Consider the following 20,018-nt stretch of genomic DNA (forward strand, 5'->3'; position numbering starts at 1 on the left):
TGTCCCACACACGTCTACCCCCTCAGAGGGGTCAAACACCACTGATCACAATACAGTTCTTACCAGCTGTGTGTAGCATGTGTAGCGCCCCCTGTGGCACTGCTGACTATACAGCGCACTCGCGTTAGACACAAGCGAGACGTGTCTGCATTCACGTACTCGTGCAGAGTGTGTTTGGGCCTTTAATCTCAATCGACAGTATTCGTGGCATAATGTTGATTACGACTATTAGTTTAGACTCGTCCCATTTTCTTTATAAAAAGCACAAATCCAGCGGGGGTCTGGGTATCTCAGCGAGTACCGATGCTGAGAGTCCTGAGTGAATCCAGGGCGTGCTGAGTGACTCCAGTCAGGTCTCCTAAACAACCTAATTGGCCCGGTTGCTAGGGAGGGTAGAGTCACATGGGGTAACGTCTATAACTTGCCTTAATCCAGGTGGCTGATGACAAATCTCAGTTCACGTGCAGAGTGTGTGAGCGGAGCGCATGATTTTGCCAGGAGCGGCATTATTTTGCCAAGGCGGGCGGCATTATTTTGCCAGGGCGAGGCGGCATTATTTTGCCAGGAGTGAGGAGCGGAGTGCATGATTTTGACAGAAGCGAGGAGCGGCATTATTTTGCCAAGAGTGAGGAGCGGAGCGGCATGATTTTGACAGGAGTGAGGAGCGGCATTATTTTGCCAAGAGCGGAGCGGCATGATTTTGCCAAGAGCGAGGAGCGGAGCGGCATGATTTTGACAGGAGCGGAGCGGCATGATTTTGACAGGAGTGAGGAGCGGCATTATTTTGCCAAGAGCGGAGCGGCATGATTTTGCCAGGAGCGAGCGCATTATTGCCAAGCGAGCGGCATTATTTTGACAGGAGCGAGGCGGCATTATTTTGCCAAGCGAGGCCAGGCAGCATGATTTTGCCAAGCGAGGCGGCATTATTGCCAGAGCGGCATGATTTTGACAGGAGCGAGGCGGCATTATTTTGCCAGGCGAGGCGGCATGATTTTGCCAAGCGAGGCGGGCGGCATGATTTTGACAAGGCGAGCGGCATTATTTTGCCAAGCGGCGCATGATTTGCCAAGCGAGCGGGCGGCATGATTTTGACAGGAGTGAGGCGGAGCGCATGATTTTGCCAAGCGAGGCGGGCGGCATGATTTTGCCAAGAGCGAGGAGCGGCATGATTTTGACAGGAGCGAGGACCGGACTGCATGATTTTGCCAGGGCGAGGCGGACTGCATGATTTTGCCAGGAGCGAGGCGGGCGCATGATTTTGACAGGAGCGAGGCGGCATTATTTTGCCAAGAGCTGAGCGGCATGATTTTGCCAGGAGCGGCATTATTTTGCCAGGAGCGGAGTGCATGATTTTGACAGGAGCGAGGAGCGGCATTATTTTGCCAGGAGCGAGGAGCGGACTGCATGATTTTGCCAGGAGCGAGGAGCGGACTGCATGATTTTGACAGGAGCGAGGAGCGGAGCGCATGATTTTGACAGGAGCGAGGAGCGGCATTATTTTGCCAAGAGCTGAGCGGCATGATTTTGCCAGGAGCGGCATTATTTTGCCAGGAGCGGAGTGCATGATTTTGACAGGAGCGAGGAGCGGAGTGCATGATTTTGACAGGAGCGAGGAGTGGAGGGGCATGGTTTTGACAGGAGCGAGGAGTGGAGGGGCATGATTTTGACAGGAGCGAGGAGCGGAGTGCATGATTTTGACAGGAGCGAGGAACGGAGTGCATGATTTTGACAGGAGCGAGGAGCTGCATTATTTTGCCAAGAGCTGAGCGGCATTATTTTGCCAGGAGCGGAGTGCATGATTTTGACAGGAGCGAGGAGTGGAGCGCATGATTTTGACAGGAGCGGAAGGTTACTTCCTGTGTTCATGCTCCGATTATTGAGATACGCCCGTGTCTCTTTATTCTTACGTCAACTGACATATAGTGAACATTAATGACGGGACGGTGAAGGAGAACACGAGTGGTGAAATCCTAAAAGACACGATGATAATGCGTTCACATGTGGGGAGTAAATCTAAAGGTCAGTAATATATAAATATACTGAATAATCATATCATCACTCTAAAGCATCTCAATATTGTGTCCCGTATTAAATATAACTGAAGTGTAACATCGTAAAACACAAACTAATCAACAGGATATTGTGCAGTTTGACTTTAATGGAATGTAATTCATGCATTATATATCTGCAGAAGCTCAAGAAATGTGTAGATTATTCTGAGAAGGGTTTTCGTTCACAGAATTATAGCGCACGGTTCATTAAAACAAGTGCAATAACAGGAAATAATACATTGGCCAAATAACGGGGGGTCATTTATTAATTTGATTTCATGTTTGTTCTGGTAATTTCTATCTTAGTAATGAACTGAATTGATGAAACGCAGAGAATGCCGCCGATGCGTCAGACGTTAGCTGTAAAATAGTTTAATTTAGTTTTGGGCTAATGTTAAGCACATCGTAGCTTCTAGTATTGTTTATTTTTCATTTAACACATCTTCTGTGTGGAAGTAGGGTTGCAACGGTATTACACAATTACTGTTGTCAGTGAAAACTGAAGATTATTTTAATTATGAGCAAACACTTTATTATAATTGAAGCCATTTATATTATTTTAGTGTTTTATTCTCCCTTTTGAAAATAAAATAAATAGAATAAATAAGTGAACAGAACTATAACCATGATAAAAGTGTAACTATAACATGTTATATAACTAAAGCATGTTAGTTTATATGTTAAATGAAGAATAACATCAGCTGTGTGAGCTTATAAAGTATATTATTAACAGTTATTATACTGTAGAAGCACGACTGTTCCGGTCTGTATATTTATCTCAGAGTTTCTCAACTGGTCTTATAGTAATGTCTTGTGATTATTAATAATTAATATATACTGTAGATGTGTGGACAGACTTCTCAACTGGTTTAGCTTCAGGACAGATTTTACATTGGACATCAAGTGTCGACCTGCCATAGATTAAACATAACCTGTATTTAATGTATCCTGGGGTGCATTTCCTCTTATGTTGTATAGTTTTATTCATGGTTTTCCAGTATGAGCACCTGCATCATGTGTCATTATTTCTGTTGTTGATGTCAACGTTTGACTTTATCACTCAACTGAGTAACACAGACTGCATGACTATGATGAATAATTACTGCAAGAGTTAAACATACAGGTCTGAAGGGACTTCAACATTATTAAATTGCACAAATAATAAATACATTTACATATTCGTCTCTGGCTTGCTTTTGCTCGCATGTGAATGATGCAGAGATCGACTTTTAGATTTAATCACGGAGAAGGTTTACCTGCGTAGTAGCAGCAAACATCACAAGCAGCCTGAAGAATGGACACGGAGTGTCTGTATAACACTTTTCCATGAGCAGAATATTAAACTACAGATTGTGAGTTTGTTCAAAGGGGAAAGTGAGACGGGCAGGGTTGCATTAGTATTACATTAGCCGGAATATTTCCAATTTGCGCAAGTATAAATCTCAAACTGGGGTGTTTACGTCTCTTATCTGGCAACCCTGAGCATGTTAAGCGCTTGTGGAGACGCGTGACGTCCCAATGCAAGTTAACTGACATATCCAATGAAGAATAAAAACACTTTTACGATAAATGAGGCTGATCCAGCCCGCGGGCCACATTAAACCATGTGCAGGGCCTGATCCGGCCCGCGGGCCGTATGTTGCCCATGTCTGCTTTAGCTGTTAGCGAGATTATCATTAAATCTAAGTCGGCAGTCTTAGACCACCGAAATATCTTCAATGGGAGACCCATGGCATTGCTCTTTCCCTGCTGTCCGTGACCCTGTCCAAATAAACCAGTTGAGAAACTCTGCTTTAACTCACACGCATGTCAGACCCCCTCGCCTCTCTCAGACATGTTCTCCGCTGCATTCGTGTGTGTGTGGCGCAAGTTGACGAGTCTGACAGACGAGGAGAGGAGATGCGCACGTGAGATTCTCCGTCCGGTTGCATTTTTTCTCAATACCGTAGATAATGAACATGGTATGATAACTGTCAGTGTTCAAACCGTTGTATAACGTGCAACCCTATTACATAACGTATAACGTACAAACCGATTTTTGCTTTTGTTAAGAATAGGAGAGACGAGTCTAAATGATATTTTGTTGTTGTAGTGATCAATATAAGCCACAAATGCTGTCGATTGATCTTAACTTGTACTGAATCCGGAATATTCCTTTAACTCCAGCCAACAGAACTTTTACTTGCTACCTAAACACTATTGCATATACTTTAAATCAATATAAATAAAAACATTATTGCTTCACGGCAAGACTCAAAGGCCATTGCAGTATTTTGGGGAAATGAAAGAGACCGAGCAACACTTTTATGGCCCAACGATGAAGCACCACCAAAGTGCAATGATGATGACTGGCGAATAAACGATCACAATTAATCATCGTAATATTATCACATAAAGCGGTTCCTGAACCGGAAAGATTAATCGCCATGGTTCCCTCTGGATATTTCCATTTTAAGGGTCTGTGCTTCACTTGACGATATGGGACGTTTTGTTCTACAACATCAATTATATGGAGTGGTGGTGGTGTAGTGGTCTAAGCACATAATTGGTAATCTGGTAAGCAGAAGGTTGCTGGTCTGATCCCCACAGTCACCACCATTGTGTCCTTGAGTAAGACACTTAACTCCAGGTTGCTCCGGGGGGATTGTCCCTGTAATAAGGGCTCTGTAAGTCGCTTTGGATAAAAGCGTCTGCCAAATACATAAATATAAATAAATATAAATTAAACACGTGTGCAATACGGCTTCCAAACTCAAGCCTGAGCGTGTGTAACTGATGTGGTAGAACAAAACGTCCCGTATCGTCAAGTTTCCCACAGACCTGATTTTACTCTTAAAATGAAAAACCCCCCTTTATAAAAATCCCAACTTCCAGGTTTTTGGACTACAAGCTCCTGAGCTCTATTGTGACCCAGCGGAGGACACATCAGTATAATCATTCCCAGTGCTAATCTGGTGCTCAGCAAGTGTTCATGGAGTCTATAACAGGGGTTTGTTCGCTTTTGGGCATCCTTTGTACCTGCATCTGTTGCCATGGCAAACAGGTGTGTATTTCCCGAGTGTGTGTGTGTGTGTGGGATACAGTTCCTTGTCTTTGCGGACCAAGTCGTTGTACATCTGCTCATAAGTGGTTTTGAAGTCATAAATGTTGGGTTTGTCCGGAGCCGGTCCAGGCAGTTTGACGTGGCTTCCGGTGCCGAATGAACGCACGGCAAACCCTCGCTTGCTGTAGAAATAACAGATACACAGTTAAACACAACACAAGAGATATCAACAAATGACACGAGTCGTCAGGAGATACCCTTCCTGATGAATCCCACAGGATCTTACCTGAGCTAAATATACCTGAGCTCATACTGTACACACACACACACACACACAATATACCTGAGCTCATACTGTACACACACACAATATACCTGAGCTCATACTGTACACACACACACACACACACAATATACCTGAGCTCATACTGTACACACACACACACACACAAGATACCTGAGCTCATACTGTACACACACACACACACACACAATATACCTGAGCTCATACTGTACACACACACACACACACACACACAATATACCTGAGCTCATACTGTACACACACACACACACACACACACAATATACCTGAGCTCATACTGTACACACACACACACACACACACACAATATACCTGAGCTCATACTGTACACACACAATATACATGAGCTCATACTGTACACACACACACACACAATATACCTGAGCTCATACTGTACACACACACAATATACCATGATTGTACACACGGTACTGTGGTAAAACATGTACTGAAAGAGAATGGTACTGCCATGTCCAAATGAAAACAAGGTAAAATCATGGTACAGGGAAAATATACCATGTTTTTAACATGTACGCTCTCTTTGAGGGATACCATGGGATTACCATCTCTATAGTTATATTATGTATTAAACATACAAGTCTTCGAGTAATTTCGTTGTTTTTCAAGTTCAGATTTGAGCTTTTCTAACAAAAGGAGAAAAAGACTTCCGTGTTTTTGGACGCATGAGGTAATAATAATCTTTGTAAAATAACATCAATAATCTGTACATTATGTTTCGTGTTGTGGACTGTTTATATCTTGGACCATCTGGACACGAAAACGAGTGTTTATAATAACGCAGATTAACGGAACCGGCGGTGTTGGACTCGAGTTCGAGCGGATTTTCAGTTGGTTTTCTCTCGTCGTCGTTACCTCAGGATGTTGTGCGCTTCCATACTGCGGTTCTGGTTGCTGGAGCACACGACCGCGACACGCAGCGGATGGACCGGCATCACTATCTAAAGCCCGGGGAGAGTTTAAGAAAAACGGGTCGGCACGAGAGCTCAATTCAGCCGTTTTACACGGAGCCGCAGAGGAAATAAAATGGCGGCTGAGCTGCGCAGCTGTTTCTGTGTCGTCACAATGGCAGGAGGGAGAGTGGGCGGAGCAAACACTAATAACATCAAATGACAAGCGAGTGGGTGGAGTAAATACTACTGAATATCAAATTACAAGTGAGTGGGTGGAGTAAATACTACTGAATATCAAATTACAAGTGAGTGGGTGGAGTAAATACTTCTGAACATTGAGTGAGCAAATACTCGAGCAAATACTACTGAAAATCAAATTACAAGTGAGTGGGTGGAGTAAATACTACTGAATATCAAATTACAAGTGAGTGGGTGGAGTAAATACTTCTGAACATTGAGTGAGCAAATACTCGAGCAAATACTACTGAAAATCAAATTACAAGTGAGTGGGTGGAGTAAATACTACTGAAAATCAAATTACAAGTGAGTGGGTGGAGTAAATACTACTGAAAATCAAATTACAAGTGTGTGGGTGGAGTAAATACTACTGAATATCAAATTACAAGTGAGTGGGTGGAGTAAATACTACTGAATATCAAATTACAAGTGAGTGGGTGGAGTAAATACTACTGAATATCAAATTACAAGTGAGTGGGTGGAGTAAATACTACTGAATATCAAATTACAAGTGAGTGGGTGGAGTAAATACTACTGAATATTGAATGAGCAAATACTCAAACAAATACTACTCAAGTCAAGTCAAGTGGTTTTTATTGTCGTTTCAACCATATACAGTTAGTACAGTACACAGCAAAACGAGACAACGTTCCTCCAGGACCATGGTGCTACATAAAAACAACAAAGGACCAACATAGGACCACATGAGACTACACAACGAAATAAAATACCTATATAAAATACCTATATATACCTATATAAAGTGCACGTGCAAACATGTGCAAAAAGTACAGGACAGTACAACAAATTACTGACAATGAACAGGACAATAGACAGTGCAGCGCCGACCAGTACTCAGTAGTGCAAAAAGATGACAGTTTCTAAAGATGTAAACATAACATACTATGAGATAGTGTTCTATGCACATAGCAGTTATTGAGGTAGCAGACAGTTATAAAGTGACCAGTTATTAAAGTGCAACTCAGGACATGTGTGTGTCAGTCCAGTCTCTGAGTATTGAGAAGCCTGATGGCTTGGGGGAAGAAGCTGTTACACAGTCTGGCCGTGAGGGCCCGAATGCTTCGGTACCTCTTGCCAGACGGGAGGAGGGTAAAGAGTTTGTGTGAGGGGTGTGTGGGGTCGTCCACAATGCTGGTTGCTTTGCGGATACAGTGTTTTTTGTAAATGTCTTTGATGGAGGGAAGAGAGACCCCAATGATCTTCTCAGCTGTCCTCACTATCCTCTGCAGGGCTTTGCGGTCCGAAACGGTGCAAGTCCCAAACCAGGCAGTGATGCAGCTGCTCAGGATGCTCTCAATAGTCCCTCTATAGAATGTAGTGAGGATGGGGGTTGGGAGATGTGCTTTCCTCAGCCTTCGAAGAAAGTAGAGACGCTGCTGGGCTTTCTTGGTGATAGAGCTGGTGTTGAGGGACCAGGTGAGGTTCTCCGCCAGGTGAACACCAAGAAATTTGGTGCTCTTGACGATCTCCACAGAGGAGCCGTCGATGTTCAGCGGAGTGTGTTCACCTTGTGCTCTCCTAAAGTCAACAACCATCTCTTTTGTTTTGTCGACATTCAGAGACAAGTTGTTGGCTCTACACCAGTCCGCTAGCCGCTGCACCTCCTCTCTGTATGCTGACTCGTCGTTCTTGCTGATGAGACCCACCACCAAGGGTGTAACTTTGGTTTGAGAAGTGGGGGGGACACAATGATGTTCTCGATCGAAAAATGTTTTCTATTTGAATCCCATTTCCTCCATTTACATATAGGCTACATTTAGGGACTATGGCGATACAAAATCCAGGAAATGGATATAAAGTTGTTTATAATGATACATTTTGCCAAAAAGAATAATAGGCTACTAAACTATATATAAGAAAAATATGTCTTACCTTATTTATTGTTTAATAGCCAAGACTTGAGAGAATCATTTTATAAAGTCAAAAATACTTTTAAACAAGAAACTAAATCATCAGTAGGAGGCGGCAGGCTGAACGTCTTAATGAGTGAGTCATTTATTCAAACGATTCATTCAAACTGCTGATTTGTTCAGGAATTAGGCATTTATATGGGTCATTGAATCTTTGACTCAACCGATTCGTTCAAAACGCTGAATCATTCAGTAATGAAAACACTTTACGTGTTCCTGTGAGAGTCAATATAGCGTATAAAATGTAAGTGACTTAATATTATTTCCTTGTTTATTTAACTGTCATATGAAATTGGTGTCACATGGTGGTATTCCACACTCTTGGTCGTGTGATGTTGCTTAACTGTATAAATATAAAAACTCTACATGAATTTTTACTGCTGTTCACTGAATTTCTGTGTGCTGCGCTCATTTGTTTTCATTTCTCCTCATGAGGCGGGATCCTAAACAGCACAACCTTGTTACCGTCGGACAGTCAGCGGCTGTTTGCTACGGAAGCGTATTGCATTCACTTGAGAAAAAAATCGACTCTGTTTTTCTGAATTAACGACTTAATTATCTCAGAATTACGAGATAATTTTTCATGGAAAAAAAGTTTTTGCTTTGTTTTCTGAATTAACGACTTAATTATCTCAGAATTATGAGATCATTTTTCATTAAAAAAATATTTTGTTCTGTTTTTCTGAATTAATGAGATCCCTCAAAATCCTGCCAGGAGCTCTATGGGAGCTAATGTGAAAATGTATTAGTTCATCGACAACCACAGAACTTGCTATTATATTAATTACAGATACAAATTTGATTATTTATATTAAATTATTCTCTTTGTAAAATAAAAACAAATCAATACAATAGCTTATAAAAACATCACCAATGTGTATTTCAATGCATAGTAAAAACCTTAGACATGTATGAAACACATATAGGCCTAACCCAAAATGGCCAAAGCGGTTAATAAAGAATATGAACATTCAGCTAAACTGTGGGAAAACTGATTTAGAAAGCAATATTTGTTTTACTGTGAGCAAAAATATCATGCTGTAAAACTATAATGAAAATAATATGCTATAAAATCATTATGAACGAATTCTCCTAAAAGTGGGCTCACTTGAACAAAAAGGGGGCCCCTTTTAGGAGAATAATTTAATATAAATAATCAAATTTGTATCTGTAATCAGCTACAATAGCAAGTTCTGTGGTTGTCGATGAACTAATACATTTTCACATTCATTAGAATTAAAATTTCGTGTCCTGGTGTTTATTATTAATATAACAGATTCATTTATTCATGGATTTTGATTCCAGTGGTGGCTGCATAGGATTGTTTCCAATTTCCAATAACTCCAGAGCGTTGTAAAGTCCAAAAGTCAACATGTTTTGAAAAAGGATAGATGTAATAATTTCCAAAATTCACAACATGTTTTTATCTAACGAAATATTCCGCCTCAATCCATGTTTGTTGGCGTTTAGACTTTCAAAACCCTTTTCACTGTGGTGGAAAAACTTGCTGTACACAAAGCGAGGCACGCACCTTCCTGGGGCAGTCTAGCAGCTAATATATAATATATATAGGCCTATGTATGTGTATAGTCTAGCACTATTATATATTACAAAAAAGATCAGTATTATGTAGGACTATCTGCGTTAAGCAGCTCCATTTAATCCATTCTATTTTATTCAATACATTTTTAGGGTGATGACGTCATAAAATATGACGACAGACATTAGAAGCTTCATTCTAAAACCTCAATAGAAGTTTCGAATGTAAATATGACATGACATTTGGTACAATCTAGTATGAACGGTCAGAATGACCGCTATGGCCATTCTAGTAGTTCTAGAATTCCGGTAGTTCTCGTGTTAAATGCAAGTACAAGTCTATTGCTTGATTAGTGTCCTTTGGAAGATCAAGTGTCTCAGCCATGACAGTATTACAAATGTCATAGACAGTAATGTCTTTGTATTGAAGGCCAAGTTTAAAATATATCTCTATAAATTCATAGCATCCAAGTCTCAGACTGACTATACAAAGTAAAATAAAACCGGATTAAACTTGAAAGGCGGACATGTTTACTTCCATGCAATCCAGCTAAAATAGAGCTCCTGGCAGGATTTTGAGGGATCTCATTAATTCAGAAAAACAGAACAAAATATTTTTTTAATGAAAAATTATCTCATAATTCTGAGATAATTAAGTCGTTAATTCAGAAAAACAGAGTAGATTTTTTTTCTCAAGTGAATGCAATACGCTTCAGTAGTTTGTGGATTACGAATGTCGGCAGATATTTTTTAAAATTAACTTACATTTTAAATGAACAAATATTGTAAGTGAACAACAATAGCTCAAGTTTAGAAAAACATTTATTATTAAGACTTTAAAAAATATTTCTGCATCTGAGTATAATGAGTTGAGTTGAGAATAACAATAAACTAGCAGCCAGAGTCTGCTTGTCATACATTGCTGACAGAAAACGCTGCGGTTTAAAGTGGACTCGTTTTCATGGTACACAGAATGTTCTAGGGCTAGGCAACATTAAATGTTTAGCTAACAGTTTGAAGTTACCTAGCAACAATGTATGTTAACGTTAGCTCAGTCAATGTTAGTATCAACAGGTGTAGACAAAATAAAAATTACCCTGACCTGATCTAATTTACTGAATCAACCAACTCACATCTCCTTTCTTTTTTTCATCCATGAAGATATTAAAACCTGTTGCTGGCGTTTCATGACTGACTACTGCGATACCGGCTGCTCAGTAGAACTTTCAGTGCGCTTACAGTTACACTATTAAGAGTGTGCACGAGACGTTCCTGCCTGTCTCTGTCAATGCGCGCGTCCACGTACAGGCACGCAGACGCGCGCATTAACAGAGACAGGCAGGATGTCTGTATTCTGCTCGGTCCTGCTCCTCCTTGGCGATGACGGCGCGCGGTTAAAAAAAATAATAACAAACGAATTTGAAAGTGGGGGGGACACGAACGGGATTTTGAAAAGTGGGGGGGACATGTCCCCCCTGTCCCCATAGGAAATTACGCCCGTGCCCACCACGGTCATGTCATCGGCGAACTTGATGATGTGATTCGAGCTGTGCATTGCTGCACAGTCGTGAGTCAGCAGAGTGAACAGCAGTGGACTGAGCACACAGCCCTGGGGGGCCCCAGTGCTCAGTGTGGTGGTGGTGGAGATGCTGTTCCCGATCCGGACTGACTGAGGTCTCCCAGTCAGGAAGTCCAGGATCCAGTTGCAGAGGGAGGTGTCCAGGCCCAGCAGGTTCAGCTTTCCAATCAGGTGCTGAGGAATGATTGTGTTGAATGCTGAGCTGAAATCTATGAACAGCATTGGAACGTATGAGTCCTTATTGTCTAGGAGGGTGAGGGCCAGATGGAGGGTTGTGGTGATGGCATCGTCCGTTGAACGGTTTGAACGATACGCAGACTGCAGTGGGTCTAGTGAGGGGGGCAGCTGGGTCTTAATCTGCCTCATGACGAGCCTCTCGAAGCACTTCATGATGATGGGTGTAAGTGCGACGGGACGGTAGTCGTTGAGGCAGGACACTGAAGACTTCTTTGGCATGGGGATGATGGTGGTGGCCTTGAAGCACGTTGGAACAACGGCGCTGCTCAGAGAGATGTTGAAGATGTCGGTAAGAACATCTGCTAGCTGGTCTGCACATCCTCTGAGCACTCTGCCAGGAATGTTGTCTGGTCCAGCAGCCTTCCGTGGGTTGACTCTACGTAGAGTTTTCCTCACATCTGCCGTGGTAAGACAGAGCACCTGGTCGTTGGGAGGAGGGGTGGACTTCCTCGCCATCACGTCGTTCTGCACTTCAAACCGAGCGTAGAAGTCGTTCAGCGCATCTGGAAGGGAGGCATCTTTGTCACAGGCAACTGATGTTGTCCTGTAGTTGGTGATGGCCTGGATGCCCTGCCACATGCGCCACGTGTCACAGCTGTCCTGGAAGTGACTGTGGATTCTCTGGGCGTGTGCGCGCTTTGCCTCTCTGATTGCCCGTGACAGTTTGGCCCTAGCTGTTCTTAGGGCTGCCTTATCGCCTGCTCTGAAGGCGGAGTCTCGGACCTCAGCAGCGTGCGCACCTCCGCAGTCATCCACGGCTTCTGGTTGGAGCGTGTGGTGATGGTCTTGGAGAAAGTGACATCATCAATGCACTTGCTGATGTAGCTGGTCACTGATGCTGTGTATTCCTCCAAGTTGGTAGAATCGCCATATGTTGCAGCCTCCCTGAACATGTGCCAGTCGGTACACTCAAAACAGTCCTGAAGAGCAGAGATGGCTCCTGCTGGCCAGGTTTTCACCTGCTTCTGAAGCGGTTTTGTGCGTCTGACGAGCGGTCTGTATGCTGGAATTAACATAACAGAGATGTGGTCTGAGTAGCCGAGGTGGGGGCGGGGCTCCGCCCGGTACGCGCCTGGGATGTTTGTGTAAACAAGATCAAGCGTGTTCGCCCGTCTCGTCGCATAGTTGAAATCTCCGGCGACAATAAACAGTCCGTCGGGGTGAGCGTTCTGCAGTTCGCTCATAGCCCCATACAGTTCACAGAGCGCTTCCTTAGCGTTAGCGCTGGGGGGAATGTAAACTCCGGTTATGCAAACAGTGGTGAATTACCGTGGTAGATAAAAAGGTCTGCATCTAACAGTCACAAGCTCCAACAGCGATGAACAGTAACTAGAAACTAGCATAGAGTTCTTGCACCATTCCGTGTTGATGTAAACACACAAGCCACCACCGCGAGTCTTACCGCAGAGAGCTGTATTTCTGTCGGCACGAAACGAGGCGAGCCCGTCTAGCTGAATGGCGGCATCCGGAACTCTGTCGCTGAGCCACGTCTCCATGAAAACAAAGACGCAGCAGTCTCTAAACTCACGCTGCGTAGCCTGCTGGAGTCGAATATAGTCCAGTTTATTGTCCAGGGAGCAAACATTTGAGAGCAGGATAGACGGGAGAGCCGGCCGGCTAGGGTTTGTTTTTAGCCTAGCATGGACCCCGCCCTCTTTCCGCTTCGCTTTCTACGACACCGCTTACGACGTCCTCTCCCCCGGCCACCGGCATCAGGCGACGCCGAGGGCTGGAGGCCTGGTCTCCGCAGCAAGCCGAGTACGCGTAGCGCCTCCTGCAGGTCATCATGCAGCTTGGTTTAGTCTTATATTTGAGTAGTGTCTGGCGATGGTAGACACAAACACTGGTTGCTCCGATGTCCATGTGTTGCAAAAGTCGGGCTTTTTTAACAAAAATAGCACCATTGTGGATCCGGAGTGGCCGCTGCGTGCTACGCCATCTTGGATCACATGTCTGAACATCAAATGAAAAGTGTGTGGGTGGAGTAAATATTTCTGAACATTGAATGAGCAAATACTACTGAATATCAAATTACAAGTGAGTGGGTGGAGTAAATACTACTGAATATCAAATTACAAGTGAGTGGGTGGAGTAAATACTACTGAATATCAAATTACAAGTGAGTGGGTGGAGTAAATACTTCTGAACATTGAGTGAGCAAATACTCGAGCAAATACTACTGAAAATCAAATGACAAGTGAGTGGGTGGAGTAAATACTTCTGAACATTGAATGAGCAAATACTCGAGCAAATACTACTGAAAATCAAATTACAAGTGAGTGGGTGGAGTAAATACTACTGAATATCAAATTACAAGTGAGTGGGTGGAGTAAATACTACTGAATATCAAATTACAAGTGAGTGGGTGGAGTAAATACTACTGAATATCAAATTACAAGTGAGTGGGTGGAGTAAATACTACTGAATATCAAATGACAAGTGAGTGGGTGGAGTAAATACTACTGAATATCAAATGACAAGTGAGTGGGTGGAGTAAATACTACTGAATATTGAATGAGCAAATACTCGAGCAAATACTACTGAAAATCAAATGACAAGTGTGTGGGTGGAGTAAATGCTAATGAACATCAAATTACAAGTGAGTGGGTGGAGTAAATACTACTGAATATTGAATGAGCAAATACTCGAGCAAATACTACTGAACATCAAATTACAAGTGAGTGGGTGGAGTAAATACTACTGAATATTGAATGAGCAAATACTCGAGCAAATACTACTGAACATCAAATTACAAGTGAGTGGGTGGACCAAATACCCAATATATTTTTGCCGCCCACTGAGGGGCTCTTTGGTGGGGCGGTCAGGCCCTGTGGGGCCTGTTGGGGTCTGGGCCCTGCTCCAGGGTGACCGATTGTCTCTGATACTGTCCACTGAATAAACAAACTTCCATTGGACAGTATTTTTGCCTTGAGTTGCCCATCGGGTGACCTCAGCTGCCGACAGGAAGTGACAGGGCACCTGAAGTGAGGCTGTGTGTACCTGAAACACAGTTGCCCAGGGTCACCAGTGTCCAGAGTTCGGTAGGCGCACAGGGGCCCGATTTCCTGACCGGGGCCCAAAACAGGCCACCGTCTCACAGCACTGTTGTTCTCCTGTAGCTTTAGTATGGATTTAGATTTAGGAACACACCTTTGGGACAGTTATGTGGATGAATCTACATGTTCTTAGAGATTATGCCTCATATTGGCTGGAGTTTGTTTTATAGATTATTTTCTGTAATTCTGTCTCATAAAACTTTAATAGAAATCTGATGGCAAAGTTGTCGCGGGGACTCTCGTAGGCATTGATGGACAGTTTGAGTTTAGAGGAATGGACGCCGGTTGTATGCGGGGTTAATGTGCACATTTATCTTTTTCTGTTTGGTTCTGGGGAAGTTCAGGGTTTGATTGTTGCTCTAATGTTGGAATGTGGTCGTTATAATTTTATTTTTGACACACAGTTTATATTTTCTAATATATCAGATGTTAATATGAGTGTCTCTCTCCATGTGGAATGTGAATGTGTTGGGGCATACCATATAAAGAAGGAAGGTTATTACTTTTCTTAAACGTAAGAAATATGATATTGTGTTTCTTCAAGAAATCCATCTTTCCCCACATGTAGCTGAAGAATCTGTAAGAGCAGGGGAGTCATTACATTGATAAATAAACATCTACAATTCAAACGTCTCAAACAGATTAAAGATTAATTAGGAAGAGTCATTGTTATTTTAGCAGAAATTCAGGGGCAAAGGTTGATTTTGGCTAATATTTACGCACCTAACGCTGATGATCAGGGCTTTTTATAGATCTTGAAGGGATGTTTCAAGCCGCTGGAACACCTCATGATATAATATTGGGAGGAGACTTTAATCTTTTGATGGATTCAGTCCTTGATCACAGTGAAGCAAAAGTGTGTAAGGAGTAACATTGATGCTTCACAGGATGTGTAAAATCTTTGTCTTACAGATATTTAGAGACTTTTGAACCCATCTGTAGGGACTATACATTTTATTAATCTGTCCATAAGATTTATTCTGGAATAGATTTATTTATATCTAAGTCCCTGTAGATGTCCCCCTCTCTTATTTCAAGTTATTTGATAGCATAGCGTCCCAGATTACATTTCAGTAAATTACATAGGCCGATTGACAAAGATGGGCTAGGCCTACCCAAGATTTTGTTTTATTATTATGCATTCGGTCTCAGATATTCGTCTCATTGGTCGCTTCCCCCTGAGAGAGCCCCTCCCTGATTTTGTATTGAACAGGAAGTTCTTGCCCCTATTTCACCATTGCAAAACCTTTCTATCAAACTAATCAGAGTTAATTTACACACCGTTATCTCGCATTTACACTCGATATGGACAAAAGTGTCCAGAGTGTTTATTTAAAGACATTTATTTAAATGTTGCCTCGAGCATATGAACCCTAAATGATGTATTGATACATCCCCTTTCTGCCTGTCAGAGTGGATTGGTATTGGAGGAGGGGGTGTGGACAGGGATTCTAAAAAACATCAAGTCTGTATCTAGAGACACAAGGATGCGCCTGATGCAATTTAAGATTTTACATCGATTCTATTGGACCCCCTCTAGATTGTACAAGCTTGGACTTAAAGACACGCCCACATGCTGGCAATGCTAATCAGAAGATAGGGACACAACCCATGTTTTTTGGGGGTTAAGATCCAAGGGGTTTGTTGGGGCGGTCATCAATGTGGGGAATAAACATGTGGAGGATTGGGTCCTAACCTGTGTTATGGTTGCTAGACAGGTGATTTGGAGGGGCTGGAGTCGGTTGGAGTGCCCCTGTTTCAGGAGTGTCAGCAGTCACTCTCCGAATAAAGTTAATGAAATGTGCAAGTTGACGTTGATCGACGTAATTCTCAGAGGCAATCGAAGGTAATATTTATCAGCCAGAAGACAGCTATTAATACTTATCTTGAGGAAAATTACAAATACTGACAAACTCACAGAATGAAATATGAAATAATTACATATATGCCATCATCACGACAGAATAAGATTATTGGAGTGATCTGTGATGTCTGTCTGAACACGTAAACAGACACACGTCTATCTGCTGAGGACTGAGTCAACATTATTACTAATGACAGGAACATGCAGAATCAGAGAGTTTAACAAGACCCTTGAGTCCAATACACCTATATCAGCACTTTACACACACACACACACACACACACACACACACACACACACACACACACACACACACACACACACACACACACACACACACACACACACACACACACACACACACACACACACTCACACACACACACACACACACACACACACACACACACACACACACACACACACACACACACACACACACACACACACACACACACACATGTTGTGTTTCCATGTTTTATGGGGACTTTCCATAGACATAATGGTTTTTATACTGTACAAACTTTATATTCTATCCCCTAAACCTAACCCTACCCCTAAACCTAACCCTCACAGAAAACTTTCTGCATTTTTACATTTTCAAAAAACATAATTTAGTATGATTTATAAGCTGTTTTCCTCATGGGGACTGACAAAATGTCCCCACAAGGTCAAACATTTCGGGTTTTACTATCCTTATGGGGACATTTGGTCCCCACAAAGTGATAAATACACACTCACACACACTCTCTCCCACACACACACACACACACACCTCTCTCTCACACACACACACACACTCACACTCACACTCACACACACACTCACACACACTCACACACACACACACACACACACACACACTCACACACACACACACACACACACACTCACACACACACACACACACACACACACACACACACACACACACTCACACACACACACACACACACACACTCACACACACACACACACACACACACACACACACACACACACACACAGTTGTGTTTCCATGTTTTATGGGGACTTTCCATAGACATAATGGTTTTTATACTGTACAAACTTTATATTCTATCCCCTAAACCTAACCCTACCCCTAAACCTAACCCTCACAGAAAACTTTCTGCATTTTTACATTTTCAAAAAACATAATTTAGTATGATTTATAAGCTGTTTTCCTCATGGGGACCGACAAAATGTCCCCACAAGGTCAAACATTTCGGGTTTTACTATCCTTATGGGGACATTTGGTCCCCACAAAGTGATAAATACATGCTCACACACACACACACACACACACACACACACACACTCACACACAGACTGAGTATCAGGCGGTATGGATCTTTCCATTTCAGTTACTCACTGAATTTGATTCACACTTAATCTGACACTGTCACAATGTCACAAACTGACAATCAGTTTCGTCAGAATCCTTTTAGATGTGGGATACAGTCCACAGGCCAACGTCAAACAGAACTTTCCACTTTATAGTGTCATTTCACTCTCATTCGAGCGTTTAATAGTTGTTTGGCCTCAGAAAAGTAAAGAACTGCTGAGTGAATGACGACGGATTTAATCGAGCTTGAAACTGGGTTTGCTCAGGGTGAGAATGTGCATTAGAGCATGTGTGAATGTGTTTATATACAGAATTAACAGGATCAGACTCAAACGACAGCCGTCTGCACACACATAGGATGGACAGAACACACATAGAGACAGACAGACAGAGAGACAGACAGGTGTGAAGTGTAGAGAGAGACAGAGAGATATGGCGGAAGTTCTGACGGTAGACGCCATCCTCTTCGGACTGCTGGTCTTTTCAGGCATTATGGGAAATATTCTGGTCATCTATGTGGTGAGAAACATCAAACTAATTCCCAAGAAACGTAACATGTGAAGTTTTCATTTCAGCAACACCTAACAGTTTCTCTGTGTTTTTCAGGTGTTTCAGTGCGCTAAAGAAAGCATCTCTCGTCACTTGGCACCGTCCGACACCATCCTGGTCAATCTGTGTCTGGCGAACCTGTTGACGTCTGTTTTCCGTACGGTGCCCATCTTCGTGTCTGATCTTGGCATGGAGGTGTCACTGTCACTCATCTGGTGTCGTTTCTTCATGCTGCTGTGGGTGTGGTGGCGTGCGGTGGGTTGCTGGGTCACTCTTGCCCTCAGCGCGTTCCACTGTGCCACCATGCGACGGCAGCACGTCACCATGGGACCGATGGGCCACCAGAGGGAGCGCCAGCGCGTCTGGGTGATTCTGGGCATAATTTGGGGTGCTAACCTGCTGTTCTCTCTCCCGGCGCTGGTGTACACGACCCAAGTGAATGGTAATGTGACGGTGGAGCTCATGGTTATTAGTTGTACGACGCGGCCGCTGCTGGGCTGCATTTGGGAGTTTCCCACTGAACAGCAGGGCTTTGCGTTCGCCTCAACGTCACTGGCACTTAACGAGGTCATGCCACTGATATTAATGGTGGCAACTAATCTCGCAACCCTGCATTCTCTGGCTAAACACATCCGGGCAGTCATGGCGAGCGGCGACGCTGGTTCGGGGGCAAACAGAGAGCTGGACAGAAACATGTCGAGCGAGAGGAAGGCCGGTCGCGTGATCATTGCGCTAGTCACACTATTTGTCAGCTGTTGGGTGTTGCAGGTTGCCGCAGTTACGTATTACAACCACAACGGTGGGCGATATACGGAGGGACTGCTGACCGTCGCACAGTTCTCTGCTTCGCTCTTCGTGGGGTTCAGCCCGCTGGTGGTTGCGTTTGGACACGGAAAACTGCGTCGAAAGATCAGCATGATGCTGCAGTGGTGGGCGCACTGGATCAAACGGCCTGTGGAAAAACACTCGGAAACCAGCAAACAGACAGCGACAACCCAGAAGGACACGTCGGTCATAAAAACAACACAGAGGGCAAAATAGTGACGTGAACGAATCTGTTAAACTGTGAGAAGGGAATTCGCCAAGAATGAACTGGTTTGCTAATAGCGTTGTTTATTTGCGCACACTGTCTGCATTGTTTACAGTAATGCAAATCAAGCAATGTTGGGGCTGTTTAGCGCAATCTGACGTCAGTCTGACGACAAGTCAAATGTATAAATGGATGGAAGTCCACATATGCACAGACAAATTATTATCTACAGTAATGTGAAATAATGTTCATATATGTGTTAATATAAAGGCATTCGGTATCATGAGCCAAGAAAAGACATTTATTTGGTACATATTAATA

At 43.1% G+C, this 20,018-nt stretch overlaps 1 protein-coding gene across 1 annotated transcript in view; it reads left to right on the forward strand.

Annotated features, from left to right (window-relative positions):
- The window catches only part of LOC127639444 (olfactory receptor class A-like protein 4), a 27,003-nt gene extending 7,152 nt beyond the window's left edge, over positions 1-19,851 (forward strand). Inside the window, exon 3 of the mRNA XM_052121498.1 lies at positions 18,725-19,851. Within this exon, the coding sequence (XP_051977458.1) occupies positions 18,725-19,708 (984 nt within the window). The 3' untranslated portion in view covers positions 19,709-19,851. The remainder of the gene's footprint in view (positions 1-18,724) is intronic.
- The last annotated feature ends 167 nt before the right edge of the window (positions 19,852-20,018 follow it).

The sequence above is a fragment of the Xyrauchen texanus genome, chromosome 48 (genome assembly GCF_025860055.1).
Source record: "Xyrauchen texanus isolate HMW12.3.18 chromosome 48, RBS_HiC_50CHRs, whole genome shotgun sequence".
NCBI classification, from domain to species: domain Eukaryota; kingdom Metazoa; phylum Chordata; class Actinopteri; order Cypriniformes; family Catostomidae; genus Xyrauchen; species Xyrauchen texanus.